We start from the raw sequence: 16,624 nt of genomic DNA, 5'->3' as shown, positions 1-16,624 counted from the left end.
TAGTGTGGCAGAAGAGGATGCTAGGGTAAAGTGGAGGTGGATAATCTGCTTTAGTGACCGCTAAAGGGAGTCACCAAAAGAAGATCTTTCTGAAAACAGTGAGGTAAATCAGATTAATCAGAGGAAGCTGAATGAATCAATATATTTTTGATAGAAATTGCTGGGCACTGTGTGTGAGGTCCTGTTTACCTAAACCAAACAGATAAATCCTACACAGATTTAGAGTCAGTCATGGGGTTCAAGGTTCAAGGTCCAAGGTTCTTTATTCGTCACATGTATAGTTATACAGGTATAACACACAGTGAAATGCAACCTGACACGCTCCTCGACTTGTGCAAAAAAAGGGGTGGGGGGGGGGGGGGGGGGGGGAGAACATTATATATAATATATACATTAGGTGAATGACCAATTATTAACCTATTGGTTCAATTAGTTTATAGTAATGGGTAGCGATAAACCAGTTAATAGTTATAGTTATATAATAGTTAGTACTCTGGAATCTTGGTTTCTTTGTTTTAAGACTAAATTTACATGTAAACTTAACCTGACAAACCACCATAAAAAAATAAATATATTCGTGCTACTTAAATATGTATAGTTATTTTCCGGAAATAAAACATGGGTTATTTTCAGGAGATAAAACACGGTTGAGGAAAGGCACAATTTACAATCACATATTTTTTTACACTTACATTTTATACTTACATATGCTTTATTTACTTTATTATATTTTACACTAAAGCGTTTTTATTCTTTCTTTGTTGTTGTTGGTATTATTATTATTATTATTATTGTTATTATTATTATTAGTAGTAGTAGTATCGTAAATCTTAAACAGTAATGCGCAGACAAGATTGCTTACAGAGAGCGCGGTCTTACCTCATCCAACTCTTTTGAACCCAACTACATTTCCCATAACCCCCTTCACTCGGGGAAATATTACGTCACAAAAACATGGCGGATTAGCGTGTGCATTGGGTCCGCTACTTACCACTCCTCGTCGGTAAATGAAGGCTTATTTCTTCCACAAAACGACATATTCTTAGCCAGGTACGTTATTACAAGTAAAGTAAAAGATGTGGACGTGATAAAAATATCAGTGAAGCGGTCTTAGCTGCAAAACTTCATGAAAAAGGCGACCCAACCCATGCAGAGCGACACGCTTAAAACTGTTTTTACCCGAGTTTGAGTCCAGCTCGTGCACTTTCCCAGTCTTTCTCCACCATTAAGATTGCATTTTGCGTAATTTTTACTGGTTTAAATTGTGTTTTGTTGGCTTATTCCGCGTCTGGCGGTGTTTCCGATTGATTTTAAAGCGTTTGTCATCAAACTTAACGGCCTCTCCACTGTCATCGTCACCAGCCCTGTCAACAAAGTAGCTGAGTTTAGCATTTTTCAGTAAAAGAAGAGATCATTTAAATACTTTCTGTGCAGGCGAAGTTTATTGTTTTGTAGGCGGAATTTGGTAAGCTGCAGCAGAGTAAGTAGCTTTTTGTCAACACTGAGACGAAGCAAATGCATATTAGTGTCCATCCATGGAGAGATGTTTGTGTTCATTTCTATTCCGCAAATAATGTCCTGAAAAAGTTTATGTAAAGACGAGATTTGGTGCAGAAAAAGATCCCCACCTGTGACTGCTGTTCTGTAGAGGCATCTTTTCTTGGTTGATTTCCAGAGCACCTTTACAATACCTGAATAAATTTTGATGGCGTATTAGGGCGTTAGATGGAGTTTAGCAGTATTTCATTTGCAGATTGATGTCATGGCCATTTGTTCAGTACTGATGCAGCTTTGCTTTCAGGTCAAAATGTTCCGTCGGTCAAGATTTAGTGTGCGTCCCAATGTAAGTACAGCAGGGCGATCAGCATCAACACCTCAGGAAGCGACTCCAGCAAATCAGGAGGCCAGTGAGGCCCTGAGAGAGGCCGGGGACAGCAACAATGCTAGTGCTCTGACGGATAAGCCCGACATTACCCTGTCAGAAAAAGCTGCAACTTCAGGGTGAGTTTAAAGTAAATTGTCTTTGAATTATTTTAGAAGCCTTAAGACTATTTGTTATGTTTGACAACAATAACTTTTCTTACTACCGTTTACGGATTGCAGTGAGCAAAATGTGGATGGTACCAGCTCTTCAGCGGCTGTCCAAAGAAGGAAACGATTTTCTGTTAAGCCTAAAGTGGCCCCTGGCCGCCCCTCCGCTCTCTCTCGGACACCAAAATCTCCCGTCAAAGCAGTCTCTCAAACATCTGTTGATTGCTCTGGTGTGGGCCTTGACAAGCCAACAGCATCCAGCCAAACGGGAACAACAGCAACTCCGAAGGGACTCCAGTCTCCAAGGCGACGCAGGCCTTCAGAAGACAGCAAGCTGCCTAAAATTCAACCTAAACCCACCTCCATTTCTTTGGACGCTTCAGAACCTTCAGCTGTTTCCCCAGCTATACACTCAGTAGAACAAACCCATCTTCCAGCAGACAGTAGCAAACAGTCAGAAAACATTTCAGACAGACAAGTTAAGGAAGCTCCTCCCAGACCACCAGATAGACCCTCCATACCGGGCAAAGAATGTACTGAACTATCAGAGAAAGCCAAAACACTTGTATCATCAAAGACTGTGCCTTCACTGACACCATCGGCACTCTCCCTGAGTAGACTTCTGAATGACCCATCAGACGTACAAAGGCTTGTGAAGGCTCAGAAGCTCAGAGATTTGCTCAGAGAGGAGAGCCGTAAAGAAAAGGTGAGTCCTCGTCATTAACTAAGCATTTTTATCCACCTTTTCTCAGCTGTCTGAGTTAAATGATGTATTAATCAGATATAAACTGTCAGCTTTATCATGATTTGTTAACTGAAAGTTGTGATGTCATTTGATTCTGCAGAAACTTAAGAAAGCTAAGGCCTGTCCGAAGGTATTTAATTTAGATCCTGCCAAAATGACCATGCGGGACCTTATCCATTATCTTCCAACGTCTAACCCCATGACGTGAGTATCTTGCAAAGTTGTGAAACTCATGTAATTATGTGATGTTAAAGTGTAGGGGAGGTCATTGTTCACGAGGCAGAGCAGGTTGTCTACTAATCAGAAGGTTGGTGGTTTGACGCTCGACTGCTCCGTTGTGCACGCCAAAATATCCTCGGCAAGATACTGAACTACATGTTGCTTCCGATGTGTTCATCGGTGTTAATGTTAGGTAGAAAGCACTTAGATGTAAAAATGTGCTTTTATGAATGTGTGTGTAAATGGGTGAATTAAATATGTTGCATAAAGTGCACTCCTGTAGAACAGTCCAGTCCATGTACCATTTATTTCAGTCATGATGTTTTATATTGATGACCACTGATTTTACTTGAGAAAACTGAATTTTGAAATTCTTCCAGATCTGGTGTAGAAGAATTGACTCAAGAGAATGAGACTGTGCTCCCACCTTCACCGGGAAGAGAAGCGTATGACTGTCCTTTCAAATTCTTAAATCATGTTTTGTTTTTTTAAATGGTTTTTCTATGTTAAGCCCTGTAATTCTAATGGGAATTAATCCAATGTTTGAAATGCTTTTCTGTCACATTTTCTTATAATATATAAGTTAAAAAAGTTATTTTATTGCTTTATATTGCTTTATATGCTTTTTTTTAATGCTGCAGAAGAACACACATGAATCATGTTCTCACTGTGTGCAATTGCTGATCATCTGTTGTTCCTCAAAGAAAGAGTCATAAGCAGTTTTTCATCACAAAAAAGTATTATGGAAAAAAAACATCAAACAAAACAAAGTTGAACACTAGAATTGAGTTTCACACATTCTCAAGCCAAACATTGTTCTTTTAATGTGTTAATTCACAATCTGTTTGAATCACTGCAAAGTGACTGCACATCTGATACAACAGAGAACTTGGTTTAAGTGTTTGAACTTTTTGGCACACATAATTGTTATGGCAGCAGTGCATTTTAACCAGTTTGTCTTTCAAAAACTGTGGCTTGCTGCGTATTTCATAATGTGTAGAAAGTTTGTATACCAGTTGCTTGTAATCAAATTGATTATTCTTTTTATTTTCTTTCTTCTTCTTTTTTAATGTTTGAAGGTCTCCAGAGCAGGCACAGGAACCTGAAGTCCTCCCTAACACCATGGGCAACACAGAGGAAGAAGAAGAGGAGGCAGAGGAAGAGCAGGAAGAAGCACTTATGGTTCCTCAAGTCAAAGTTGCAGAAGATGGCTCACTGATTATTGACGAAGAGAGGTTAGTAGAGATTTGTAGACCATGTGATATTTTCCCCCCCTCCATATAAAATAATTGCTTTCTTGTTGTGATATTGTAGAACGTTTGAACCATTTATAGGCTTTTTAAAACCCTTTCATCTTATCTCTCAGCTTAACTGTGGAAGTCCAGCGAGCCAAAGGGCCAAACCCAGCAGAGAATCGAGACCCCATCTTTGAACGAGGCTCCACTACAACTTACTCAAGTTTCAGGAAACTGAACCATGGAAAACGCTGGACCAGCGAAGGTGAAACAGCCACAATATTAAAGTAACCTTATGCAAAGCAGCACTAGCCTTGCAGAGCAAAAGCACAAGACATTGGAAGCAAATCCGTGGGTTGTGTGATGGGTCTCGTTTCCCCATCCCACGGATACTTTATCAGATTGGGATCTCAGGAGTTCTTAGGTTGGGCCAATTCATTGTGCTCTTTGTTATTCTCCTTGACTCCTGCTTGAGCAGTTTTTGTTGTGTTGCGGGCAGCATTGTTCTTCTGAGGAGGCTAAAGCCATTAGGGACTGTTGCAACATATACTGTATATAATTTGGTGATTAGCAAAGTCCTGTTTTGAAGCCTCATGCAGAGCATTTTCACCAAACGTGATAAGCAAAGTTAATCTGAGACACGCCACGTTTATATGGTAATGACTGGTTAATTACAAGTTTGCCTGCACTAAACTATAGCTTGCTGTATCCTTTATAATTTCCATTATAATTTACTTGCTATTAGAAATATTGCAGGTAAAGGGTCGTCTGCACTGACCTATCTTTTCAGGTCCTGAAGCCATCTTTTATATACAGACTGCAATAATATTTAGGAGTGTGGCATGTGTCTGCAGGTTCATTCACTTGCATGTGAATGCAGAAAATTACAACATTATAACCACACAGTCCATTCTGTGCATTTCACATGTGAATGGTTATAATGCAGTGGCTTATCAGGTAAGATAAGACACATATAAGTGTTTTTATTATTTTGTTTTGATGCCTTTTTTGTGACTTTTCTTCTTAAATTTGTTTTCATCAGAGACAGACATGTTCTTCCTGGCACTTAGCATGGTGGGGACAGATTTTTCTATGATTTGTCAACTGTTTCCACACAGAGCTCGATCAGAGATAAAGGTCAGCGATAAATACAAATATGCATGATAAGAAGAAAGAGTTTAAAGTTGAACTAAATACACAGAATACACAGAACTGCAGTTTTGAATTTGATCTTTCAGAACAAATTCAAGAAAGAAGAACGAGAGAATGTTTGGAGGATTGACAAAGCTATCAGTAAGTATTTAGTTAGATGTTTTGTTAGGTTAACTATGTAGCTCTATGCTGTGTAAAGTTTGAATAATCTTCAAATGTTATTATTTACGTATGTAATTTAAAGGTTATATTTAATTTAAATTGGTAAAAAGACAATATATCAAATTTCAAAAAAAGAAATGTTAACACCTGGAGAAGCATTAAAGGTAATATAATATAAATTAGTAACATAACTAGAGAGAAAGGAGATTATGCAGCATAGTGGGAAATACACACGCACACAAAGTTCTGTGTTTTTGTTTAGTTAATAATAGAATCCAAAGTGTTCACAGCATTGTATGTTTTTCCTGCCATTTTACACAGTTGCCAAACATTTTGGAATCAAAATAACAGAATGATTAACGTTCTGTGGGTACATTCTAAATTTAATTTAAGTTGGCTGATGATTGTTTTGCAGGAGAGAGGCGCAAACTGGACATAGAGTACTTCTCTAAGCTGTTAGAGAAGATTTTGGAATATCAGAAAAGTAAGAAGAAACTGAGATCAGTGGCTGAGAAGAAATCGTCCCAAAAGGGCAAGAGAAAGACAAAAGGTAAGATACATGATTTCTTTTCTCATGTGCATCATTGTTGATTGTATGTGAATATTTGGGAATTCTCCTTTAGCTTTTCTCAATTCAAAAGTCTTTGTGCTCTTATTCCTTCTACAGCCAAAAAATCTGGAAAGAAACTAAGTGATGTGGAGGAGGAAGATGAGGAGGATGAGGATGGGAAAGAGGTCCTGGGCTTGGAAGAAGAGGAAGGGGAGAAAGAGAATGAGGATCTCTGTAATGATGGAGAAATTCCTGTTTCTGACGCTAAGACAAAAAGAGGCAAGAGAAAGAAAAGACAAATTGCTCTGGATGAGGAACCAAATGACAAGAGAACCAAACAAGTGAGCACTGAGCAAGGTACGGGGACTGTGAGAGATTCCATTGTTACAAAACATATAGGCATGTGGTGATTTCGTGGTAACTATTTTTGTCTAACTGGTTTTTCTATTTCCTGAAAATTAAGGATAGTAACTTTTTCCCCCTCAAATCAGTACACGTTTCTCCATGTTTTCTTGGCTTTTGTTAAAGTGCCACGCCATTTTTATTTTGCTTTTAAATTCTCAGGTGAGGACGGTGTACATGAAGATCCTGAGGCAGAGCTGCCTGACAACCACAAAGATTCAGACACGTAATGACACTAAAATCATGTTGCTGTAAATATTATTTTTTGTACATATCTCTGCGATTAAAATCATTTTCTTTCAAATGTTTAGGTCAGAGAAAACTCAGAATGCAAATACAGCGAAGGACACTGCAATCAAGCCAGCTAAACTCTCACGAGGCAGAGCATCAAAACCACTACTGCCTTTAGGCCGCAAATGGGGTAAAAAGCCTTCACCTTGTACGGCAGCTAAAAGTACTTCATTGGATGAAGAAGATGAGAGTGTAAGTGGTTGAAATTGTAATAAGGTTATTTTATTTTCTGTTTATAAGCATTGAAACCTTGTTTATAAGTACTGGCTTTGCTTTACTGAAACTTACTGTAGGTAAATAAAGATGCATCATCTTTAAGCCAAGCTAGCAGGGAGCCAGTCGGTGATGATATTTCCTCAGAAGAGGAGGAGGATGCCATCGTTAAACCTCCAAGACCTACCAGGTACATGAACTGAATTTACTGAAAAACTCTCATTCTGACACTGTATCCAAATACAGCGCTTAACAAATTTGTTAGACCAGCTTTCATAAAAATAAGAAAATACAAATATTTTAGAAATCTGTCATAAACTTTTTTTAAAACTAAAAATTAAATATTTGTTCAGCATATTTGTCCAGGAGTGAAGGATTTCAAACTGAATGTACCCTCTGTATACTCAGATTTCAGCCGGCACACTAGACTTCTCTGAGAAATTAGCAATTAATCAAGGATAACGTTCAATCAAACAATTGTTTCTGTTCACGAAGCAAGTAAATAGCTGTAATTTGACATCTTGGGCGATCGTGGCTCAAGAGTTGGGAGTTCGCCTTGTAATCGGAAGGTTGCCGGTTCGAGCCCCGGCTTGGACAGTCTCGGTCGTTGTGTCCTTGGGCAAGACACTTCACCCGTTGCCTACTGGTGGTGGTCAGAGGGCCCGGTGGTGCCAGTGTTCGGCAGCCTCGCCTCTGTCAGTGCGCCCCAGGGTGGCTGTGGCTACAATGTAGCTTGCCATCACCAGTGTGTGAATGGGTGGATGACTGAATGTGTAAAGCGCTTTGGGGTCCTTAGGGACTAGTAAAGCGCTATACAAATACAGGCCATTTACCATCTTAATCAAAAAATAATAATGTGCTTTACTACTTTTTTCAGCATTTTTGTAAGATGGTAAATTGGAAAACTGATTGATTACAATAAAAATTATACCTTGGCATTAAAAATATGACTTTGATTAAAGAGTTTACACATACTGATGGATTAACCATTACAGAAACATATGAAAATGTTTTTTGTAATTATCAATACTGTTAATACAGGGTGGCTCTGTCATCTTACATTGTCTGTCTGGCTGATAGATTTAAGAACAATATTCCTATTCATCATAAATAAAGTGTTTTCATTAGTGTTTCGTTTTGTTTTGTTTTGTAGATGTGGTAGAGTGCCTAAACCCATCAAGCCCTTGACTTATCCAGCCAAAGACGAAGTACACTCCTCTGCATCTGAAAGTACACCAGCCTCAGCAGCTGGGTCCACTGCCTCTGCTGCTAAACCTAAGTCCAAACAGGCAGCCAAGAAGAGAATCCTACCACAGCCAGATTTGGCCCCCAAATCCAAAAAGTGTAAACTTGTCACTCTCACGGCTTCTCAGACAGAATTTAGTGACGAGGACAGCCATCAATGGCAGGATGAAGAAGTGGAGGAGGTGGAACTGGCAGGTAGCCCCAGTAAAGACAGCAGTGCACCTGTGTTTGTGCCTGCCGGCCTGCACACTCCTCGTCCTGAGATTAAAGAAGTGGATGAGACAATTGCTGAGGTATGATAAACACTTTCTCCATCACATGCCTCATTAAAACACCAATCATTCTTTTTATTTTGAAATAATTCCCGTGACAAACATTTTTATGTTTTGCTTTACTTTTTATTTGCGCATGGTTTTACATTCCAATTTTCCTCTGACTCCTCCTATGCCACCTGTAGCTTGATATCTTGGCCACTATGCCTGATGTTTTGGGCATTTCCCAAGATGCACTTTGCCCTGATTCTGCTTGTGAGCAGGCACAACATGAGACAGGGTCAGCTGAACCATGTGAACATCAGTTGGACCTGTTGATTGTAAGTGACCTATGCTTAAGAAGTAGTACCAAGTTAATTAAATCATTAACCCCTAATAACAGATGTGGGGTTAATGATTATCATTCCAGAGCACTAATCATGAAAACACAGTTTTATCTATTATTAAAGGATCAACACTGAGTAAGTTCAAACTTTTATTTTTATTTTTTATTTTTTTCTGCAGTGTCTTTCCATTTTTGTTTTGAATACATGTATTCAGTATGTGGTTGAATTACTTATACAGCGATCAGGCAAAACATTATGACCACAGACGGGTGAAGTAAATAACATTCATTATCTCATCATCATTGCACCTGTTACTGGGTGGGCTATGTTAACCAGTAAGTGAACATTTTGTTCTCAAAGTAAATTTGAGGGCAAAATGTAAAAGGATTTGAGTTTGATAAGGCCTAAAGTGTGATTGCTAGATGACTCTTTTGGGATGTTCTCAGTCTGCAGTATCTATCAAGGAAGGAAGAGTGGTGAACCAGCGTTAGGGTCATGATAGGCTCACTGATGCATGTGGGGAACGTGCATCAGTGAGCCTTGGCCACCCATGACCAAGGCTGGCCTGTGTGGTCCGATCCGACAGATGAGCTACAGTATCTCATATCAATAAGTTAATGCTGGTTCTGATTGAAAGGTGTCAGAATAAACAGTGCATCACAATGTATGGAGGTGCATACCACAGACAAGTCAGGGTGCCCCTACTGACCCCTATCCTTCACCAAAAGTGCCATTTGGGCATCAGAACTGAACCATGGAGCACTGAGCAGGGCTGTTTTAGCAGCAAAAGCAGGATTAACACAATATTAGGCCTGTGGTCATAATGTTATGCCTGATCGGTGAAAATTATAACATGCATAAATCCCAATGTGGTTTGTAGTGAACCAGTTCAGTGAGCAATAAGATTAGAAAGGTGCTATAAAATGACATCTGTATTTGCTATACAGTCCACTGTAGATGTACAGATGTGTACAGATGTGGAAAAGAAAATGTAAATGAAACATAATGTACTGTACTTCATGTTTTTGTAAAACAGCTTTTCAGAGCTTTTGGTGTTATTTATGATATGTGTGTTTGCTTTGCAGGATGTTATAGAATTTATTTCTTCAGAACATGCAGAAGGTATGTTGAAGATGTATTGTGATTATCTGCTTATGAATTTTATATACAGTTTTAGATTTAAAGTTCACATTTTTTGTTTGTCTTTTTATTTCAGTGTCTGAAGATCAGAGCTACAACGAGGCTGCTCAAACCCTCCTGACCATCGGAAACCTGACTCACGTCTCTCAGTCGGAACAGAATCAAGTAGACATACTAGATCATATAACAGGTTAGAAAGACAGAAAACAGTCCTTATATTGGACAGTTTCATTTGTTGTTAGACTGAGCAACAATGTAAAATGTGCCATTATATTTAACTGCAGGGACGACATCAGCTGATGTGAATGAAACCACCCACCTAGAAAAAGAGCTTGTTTCAGATGCTGCTGTACAGGAGGAAAGTGCCACTCCTTCCGTGTCTACATTTGATCAGGAAGTCACACAGACATTGGAGACTACGGCCACTGTGGAACAACAAGTTAGCAAAACAGTCAGTGATGAAATGGCAGTTAAAACCAGTGATGAGCCACATCCAGAGAGTTCAAACAAAAGTACTCCACAAACCAAGAGAGGTCACGTTTCCAAAATAAAACCTAAACCTAACCTTGGCCGAGCCTCCAGGACTGCACAATCAAAATCCCAACCACAGATATCTGCAGCAGGGGCAGCTGAAGAAAGCCACACAGAGTCTCCTAACATTAAAGATTGTTCTCCAGCATCGCTAAAAGCTGACATTTCCTCTGTTGAAGTTAAACTAACAGCAGAGCCATCTGAGAGTCAACCAGATATTGTTGGCGTTGAATCAGGTGCAGAAATCCAGTTCCAGAGTCGCAGCTTTTCTGAATCTACGTTTGAACCACGTAGGGATCAGGCCACAAGAGAGACAAAGTCATTATCTGAGCCCACAGATGAAAAACTTACTTCCCATGTTGAACCTTTTGAGACTGGTTTTAAGGATCCACCAATCTCTGAGTCATTTATCACAGAGGTTGAAGAGGAGTTATCTTCAATTGTGTCCCCAGCCAAGGAGAGCAGTGATCGACCTCCTACGGGTGAAACACACGCTGGAGAATTATCTGTCACTGAAAAAGGAGAAAGTGAAGTCACAAATACTTGCCAATCTAGAAGGAGTCGATTGCAAAAAGTCAAACCTAAACCAAACCTGTCACAGACCTCAAGGACTGTGAGGTCTAAACCTCAAATCACAATACAGGTTGAAGAGAGAGGCTCAATTTCAGACCCTACATTCCACAGAAAAGCTGAACCGTCATGCACCACGTCTGAAGAGCAGGTTCAAAGCCCAGACCTGGATTCAGCAAAACCGTTATTGAATATAGGCTCTGCTCCTACACCAACAATTTGTGGACAACTGTCCACAAATAAGGAGAAAAAGTCAGATGCTGAATCACAACAGAGTACCCAGGAAAACCAGAACTCTGAATCCCAGTTTGAACATGGCAAGCAACCTAGCAGTGACAAGGGGTCAACTTCTGAGTTCACTCTTGAAAAAATGACATCTCATGTTGAAACTACTAAGAGTAGTTGTGATAAGGTGGTGACAACTCACTCGGCACTTACAGTGTCGCAAGTTGGACAAGGGACTAATGTAGATTCAGCCCCAGTCCAAGAAGGTAGTGACCAGCCTCCTGTGTTTACCACATCTGCGGAAGAGCTACCAGTAATTCAAAAAGAGGGTGAAGTTCAGGGTGAAGCATCTACATCTCAGTTGAGAAAGACTCGATTACCAAAATTCAAGCCCAAGCCAAATCTGCTACAGACATCAAGAACTGCAAGATCTAAACCCCAAACCACAAAGCAGCCTGAAGAGAGAGACCCCATCCCAATGCAAGACCCCAAATCCCACAAACAATCAAGATGCTTAACCACAGAGGATGAACGACCACGACCATCATTCTCCGCTTCTCCTGAAAAACATGTAGAAAGTGTAGATCCTGTTTTACCAACAACCACAGATGGTAGACCAGACTTAGGTGCAGTAATAACGGATTGCGGTCCCTCACAATACCAGAACTCGGAATCTGAGTTTGATCTCAAAGAGAATCAAGTCACTAATGACACAAAGTCGTCATCTGAGCCCACAGAGGAAAAAGTTCAGTCCTGTGTTGAAACAGCCAAGAGTGTTTTCAATAATTCAGCAACATCAGACTTGGCAATCTCAAAAGTTGAACATGAGCCATGCACAGAATCAGAACCACGTCAACAGAGCGCCGAAAAACCTCCATGTGTTTCACATCCAGAAGATTTACCTGTCGGGCAAAAAGAAGTGAACAAAGACATAACTACTTCACAATCTAGAAGGAGTCGAATGCAAAAGGTCAAACCTAAACCAAATTTAGCACAGTCCTCAAGAATTTCAAGGTGTAAACCTCAAACCGTAAAACCAGCTTTAGAGAAGGACTTAAGCCCAACTTCAAACATGAGATCACCTGAAAAAACAACAGCAGAGGTGGAACCACAACCAGCATGCACCCCGTCCTCTGAAAAACTGAGTGAAAACACTGACCCTGCTTCAGTTTTAAAACCATCAATAAATATAGTTTCATCATCTACACTCTCAGAGGAACTATCAACAAATGAGGAGTCTAGTTTAACAAATGTTAGACTTGACTTGGGTGCAGCAACTACAGATCAGAGTTCCCCAGAAAACCTGAACCTCTCTGCATCACAGTTTGAACTCAGCAGGGATCAGGTCAGCTATGAGACAAAGTCAGCATCTGATCCTGAAAAAAATATGCCTTGTATTACAACATCTATGAGTAGTTGTAAAAATGTGGTAACACCTGACTCAGCAGTCGCAGTCTCACAAGCTGGGGAAGCAGATGATGCAGAATCAGCCTCACTCCAAGACAGCAGCGTCCACCAGGCTGTTCCTGTTGCACCTGTTCAACAGTCACCGCTTAATCAAGAAAAACGTGAAGCTGAAGCTGCTTCTCAGTTGAGGAGTCGTCGATTGCAAAAAATCAAACCCAAACCAAACCTGCCACAAACACCAAGAACTATGCAGTCTAACTCGCAATCCACAAAAGACCCTGTTATACACACGCAGGCTGTGGAAAAATCCCATAGCCAGACTTGTGTGTCTGAATCAAGTGACTACAGAATGAAAGATGCAGAAGCACAGCCATCTTGCAGTCCTACCTCTCCAGAAAAATCAAATGAATTTAAAAGTCCTGATACTTATTCAGTTTCTGAACCATCACCAAAATCCGGCTCTTCTAATAAATGCCGAAAGGAAATATCTTCAGCAGAGAAGGAAAAGACAGATGCTGTATGTGGATCAATGTCAAGCTCAGTGAGCTTGGAACAAAATATCCCACAAAGATTGCGGCGGTTTCCCAAGGTCAAACCGAAACCTAATTTGGGATCATCCTCTAGAATTACACAGACAAAACTACAGCCAGCTGATGTCAGTAAACCTGCAGAACATGTTGATACAGTCTCAAATATAGCATCAGCACAAGACCCTGGGGACAATAATGATGCACAGAAATCTGTGAAAATGTCAGAGAAAAACCTAACATCAGGACATTGTTCATTAAATGTAGAAGTCTGTTCAGTAACGTCTCAACCTGTAGACTCTGAGAAAGCACTGGGCACCTTAGACAGTAAAGATCCCCATCCAAATGATCCCAGCTCTCCTCTTGGATGCTTGGCACAAGTTAATGAACAACAAAGTGAACATGACCACCCTTCAAGTAATTCTGAAGTCCCTCTGGTTCCTGTGACCCAAGTGTCTTCTACCCAGGTAAGATCAATAATGACTCTGTTTTGTCTGGTCTTTAAACCTTTTACCAGCTTTGCAATCAAATCTGTTAATGTTGTGTAAAGACTTGCTAATTAGTGTAAGTTAATATTATATATCCAATCCTAACAGGGGTAGTTAGAGGTATTCTCTGGTAGCAGGAGTTGTATAGTGAAAAAGCCTCTTTTGAGTTTCCTTAAATGTTTCTCCAATTCTCCTAATCCTAGAATACATCAACGTTAAGTACAAACGACATCCAAAGTTTTCCAATATTTCAACAGAGTAAGTCAATCATATATTGTGTTCCAGTCATATCACTTAAATTTTCTGTAAAGTTTACATAATGTTCTTCTTGATTTGTTTATTTATTTATTTGCTTTTTTGTTTTTTAATTTCAGTGCTGCCAGAGAAGGTGCCTTCAGATCCCGACGAACCATTTTTCATCCTCTCTCTGACTGAGATCCCGCTGTCCTCATCAGGGGAGGTGGTGAACAGTGCAACTGAGAACCCCTCTTGTCTTTCTGTAACAGAGTCATCAATACCTCAACCAAGGTTAGTTTCTGCTTTTAATCAACTAGCTGTGTGAGCAGGCGTGTAGTCTGTTTGGTGTCTAATTCTGTACCATACTTCATCCTTTAGTGGTGTTTCTGGAGAGAGCGTGGCAGCAGCAGGAGAGGGGTCTCTGTCTAATGTCCCCATGCCCATGTTCAAAGAGATAAAGAGTGTGACAGGCCTCATCAATGTGAAAGAGACTGAGCCGGGCCCATCTACACTGATCGTAAGTGAAGCTGTAAAGAACTGTTGGTGGTCAGAATGTGATTTTTTTTGTTAAAAAAAAATTTCACACACTTTTTTTTTTTCATCCATCAGGGTCATAACATCCAGAAAACAGTGGATCCACAGGGTAGAGTGACTGCATTATTCTGTCACTTTCAAGCTAATGATTGTCATGCTGATTCATGCTGTGTAACTTTAATTTTGTGCTTTAATTGAGCAGAACATACTACAGACAATCCACCAAAGTTTCCAGATGCAGTGGACAATAATGAGACCGAAGCAGCCCTTAACAAGCAGAGACAAACAAGTATCGGAAGAAGAGGTATGCAGAAGATAAATACATACTCACCAAATGCACTTTAAAAAATGTTCACACATCTTTTTCAACTTGTATGAATGACAGTCAAGCTGCAGGTTAAACCCAATGCAGCGAGGAGAAAACAAACCAGCAAGACCCAGTCGGTGAAAGCAGCGGAGTCAGCGCCTATCCAAACACACACCACCCAGGAGCCAAAAGCCAGTGATGCTGTCACAGAAGCAAAAAGGGGAAGTTGCAGCCATGATGAGGGGATTGTGACAGACGGAAAAGGCACTAACAGCAGCTTAGAAGCTCAAACTTCACAGAGGTGTGTGAGGTGGGTGAAGAACGGTTTCATTTTGAAAAATTTGCTCTGATTTCATGTTGGCTTCTATCAATTATTGAGAAATGTTTAATTTTTTCTAATATCTAACAGAAAACCCAGAGGCTGTCTTTCCTCGCTTTCTGTAACAAAGAAAACCAGCCCTCCACAAAATCTTCCACCTAGCAAACCAGTTTCCAGGCGATCTAAGCTTAAAACACCAGTGACTGAAGGACAACAATCTTTGCCAGAGCCTGTAGCCTCCACATCACATGATGTCCCTTCCACACGAAGTTTGACACAGCCAGTGAAGGAAACCCGTTCAACATCGATTACACTCTTAACACAAACAGCAGTGAACATCAGAGAGACCTGTGATCGAAGTCCCAGGAGCCCAGATCCAAGCACTTCACAGTGCACAGAGGTAAGAAAGGTACAGGTGAATTGAAGCTGTTTTTAATTCATACACGCTCACATGGAGGTGTGCTCTTTATTTTGTTCCCTCTTAGCAGAATGACTGCGTGGACAGCTGTGCTCTTGAAGAGGAGCCCACCAGTGTGTCTCAGTACTTCTTAACCAACATTTTCACAGAGGTGGATGAGGGGTAAAAGCCACCGAAGTAGTTGGATTAAGAAGTGGAATCTGTTGGCTTTTCAAATTTTTATTTCTGTAAATAATAATTTATAACTGAAGAGTTTGTTGTTGTTGTTTTTTTTTTTTTGCTTTTAGTTTTAATTCTTTATTTACCATACTGATAAATACAGTTTCACGTTTGCAAGCATTTACTAGAGTATCAGTTGGTTGAAATGACATTTTAAACCTCCGTTAGTTCAAATATTAAAGCACTGTACAAATGGATAACAAAACATTTGTGACTCATAGTTTGACTGAAGTGGTGGCAGCTTTTGCTGAATTTTTCATTATACTTCAAACCTCAGATGTCTTAACTATTTTTTTTTTTTGATGCAACTGTGAATTTGTAAATACTGTACATGGTAGCAATTTTTTTTTTAAATTTTTTTTTGTCCATTCTTGATCAATTTTCAGATAACGTTGACCTCAGGAAGAAAAACACAGTTCGGTAGATTAAGACCATGTACAGTTGTACATTTCAGTGTATAGCCTTTTCTAATGTCTCTTCTGTGTACTTTAAAAATGTAACATATGTGCAAAATAAAGACAGAAATTCTGTTTTAAAAAAGGAACCCATTCAAAACGTAATAATCAAGCTATCAAAGAGTTTCTGCTGTTAATATGTTTGTATATAGTGTTGAAGTAGTAGTCACTGACTGTACCGCACAGTTATGCACTGTTTGACTTTTTGTTTCATAGAAACACATTGTGTTTTCTACCCTAAGGGTTACATTGGCTCACTGAAAGTGAAAGATGTAATTCTGTAATTCGATTAAAAAGTATTACACCTACATTTGTGTTGTCTTAATGTACATACATGCTTGTTTGCTGTTGAAAATGGGTTTACAGCCTACTGATGAAACAAAAAAGCAAATAATAATAATAAA

The 16,624-nt window shown here is 39.7% G+C and overlaps 1 protein-coding gene across 5 annotated transcripts; it reads left to right on the top strand.

Annotated features, from left to right (window-relative positions):
- Positions 1–937: 937 nt before the first annotated feature.
- Positions 938–16,528, top strand: zgc:162472 (transcription factor TFIIIB component B'' homolog). Of its 5 annotated transcripts, none has more exons than XM_013274065.2 (27): positions 938–1,003; positions 1,802–2,001; positions 2,104–2,737; positions 2,877–2,980; positions 3,376–3,441; positions 4,075–4,230; positions 4,362–4,495; positions 5,273–5,367; positions 5,469–5,523; positions 5,960–6,094; positions 6,212–6,451; positions 6,659–6,722; positions 6,808–6,979; positions 7,081–7,190; positions 8,154–8,538; positions 8,703–8,837; positions 9,929–9,965; positions 10,060–10,173; positions 10,268–13,710; positions 13,935–13,989; positions 14,106–14,259; positions 14,347–14,485; positions 14,578–14,611; positions 14,705–14,806; positions 14,888–15,119; positions 15,219–15,528; positions 15,614–16,528. In XM_013274065.2, the coding sequence occupies exons 2-27, from the start codon at positions 1,808–1,810 to the stop codon at positions 15,710–15,712; spliced, it is 7,398 nt and encodes a 2,465-aa protein (XP_013129519.1). In that variant the 5' UTR covers positions 938–1,003; positions 1,802–1,807; the 3' UTR covers positions 15,713–16,528. The 5 variants fall into 5 exon arrangements, with proteins under 5 accessions (XP_013129519.1, XP_019216207.1, XP_019216206.1 ...); XM_019360662.2 differs by having other exon boundaries at positions 938–1,050; positions 14,888–15,110; XM_019360661.2 differs by having other exon boundaries at positions 938–1,050; positions 15,617–16,528.
- The last annotated feature ends 96 nt before the right edge of the window (positions 16,529–16,624 follow it).

The sequence above is a fragment of the Oreochromis niloticus genome, linkage group LG7 (assembly GCF_001858045.2).
Source record: "Oreochromis niloticus isolate F11D_XX linkage group LG7, O_niloticus_UMD_NMBU, whole genome shotgun sequence".
In the NCBI taxonomy this organism is placed as follows: Eukaryota; Metazoa; Chordata; class Actinopteri; order Cichliformes; family Cichlidae; genus Oreochromis; species Oreochromis niloticus.
The sequence above is the reverse complement of the archived record's forward strand: the minus strand, read 5'-3'. Positions and strand labels throughout refer to the sequence as shown.

Coding starts and splice junctions, on each gene's coding strand:
- zgc:162472 (XM_013274065.2), top strand. CDS start 1,808: ATGTTCCGTCGGTCAAGATTTAGTGTGCGTCCCAATGTAAGTACAGCA. Junction 8,539..8,702: donor TGGATGAGACAATTGCTGAG/GTATGATAAACA, acceptor TGCCACCTGTAG/CTTGATATCTTGGCCACTAT. Junction 8,838..9,928: donor ATCAGTTGGACCTGTTGATT/GTAAGTGACCTA, acceptor TTTGCTTTGCAG/GATGTTATAGAATTTATTTC.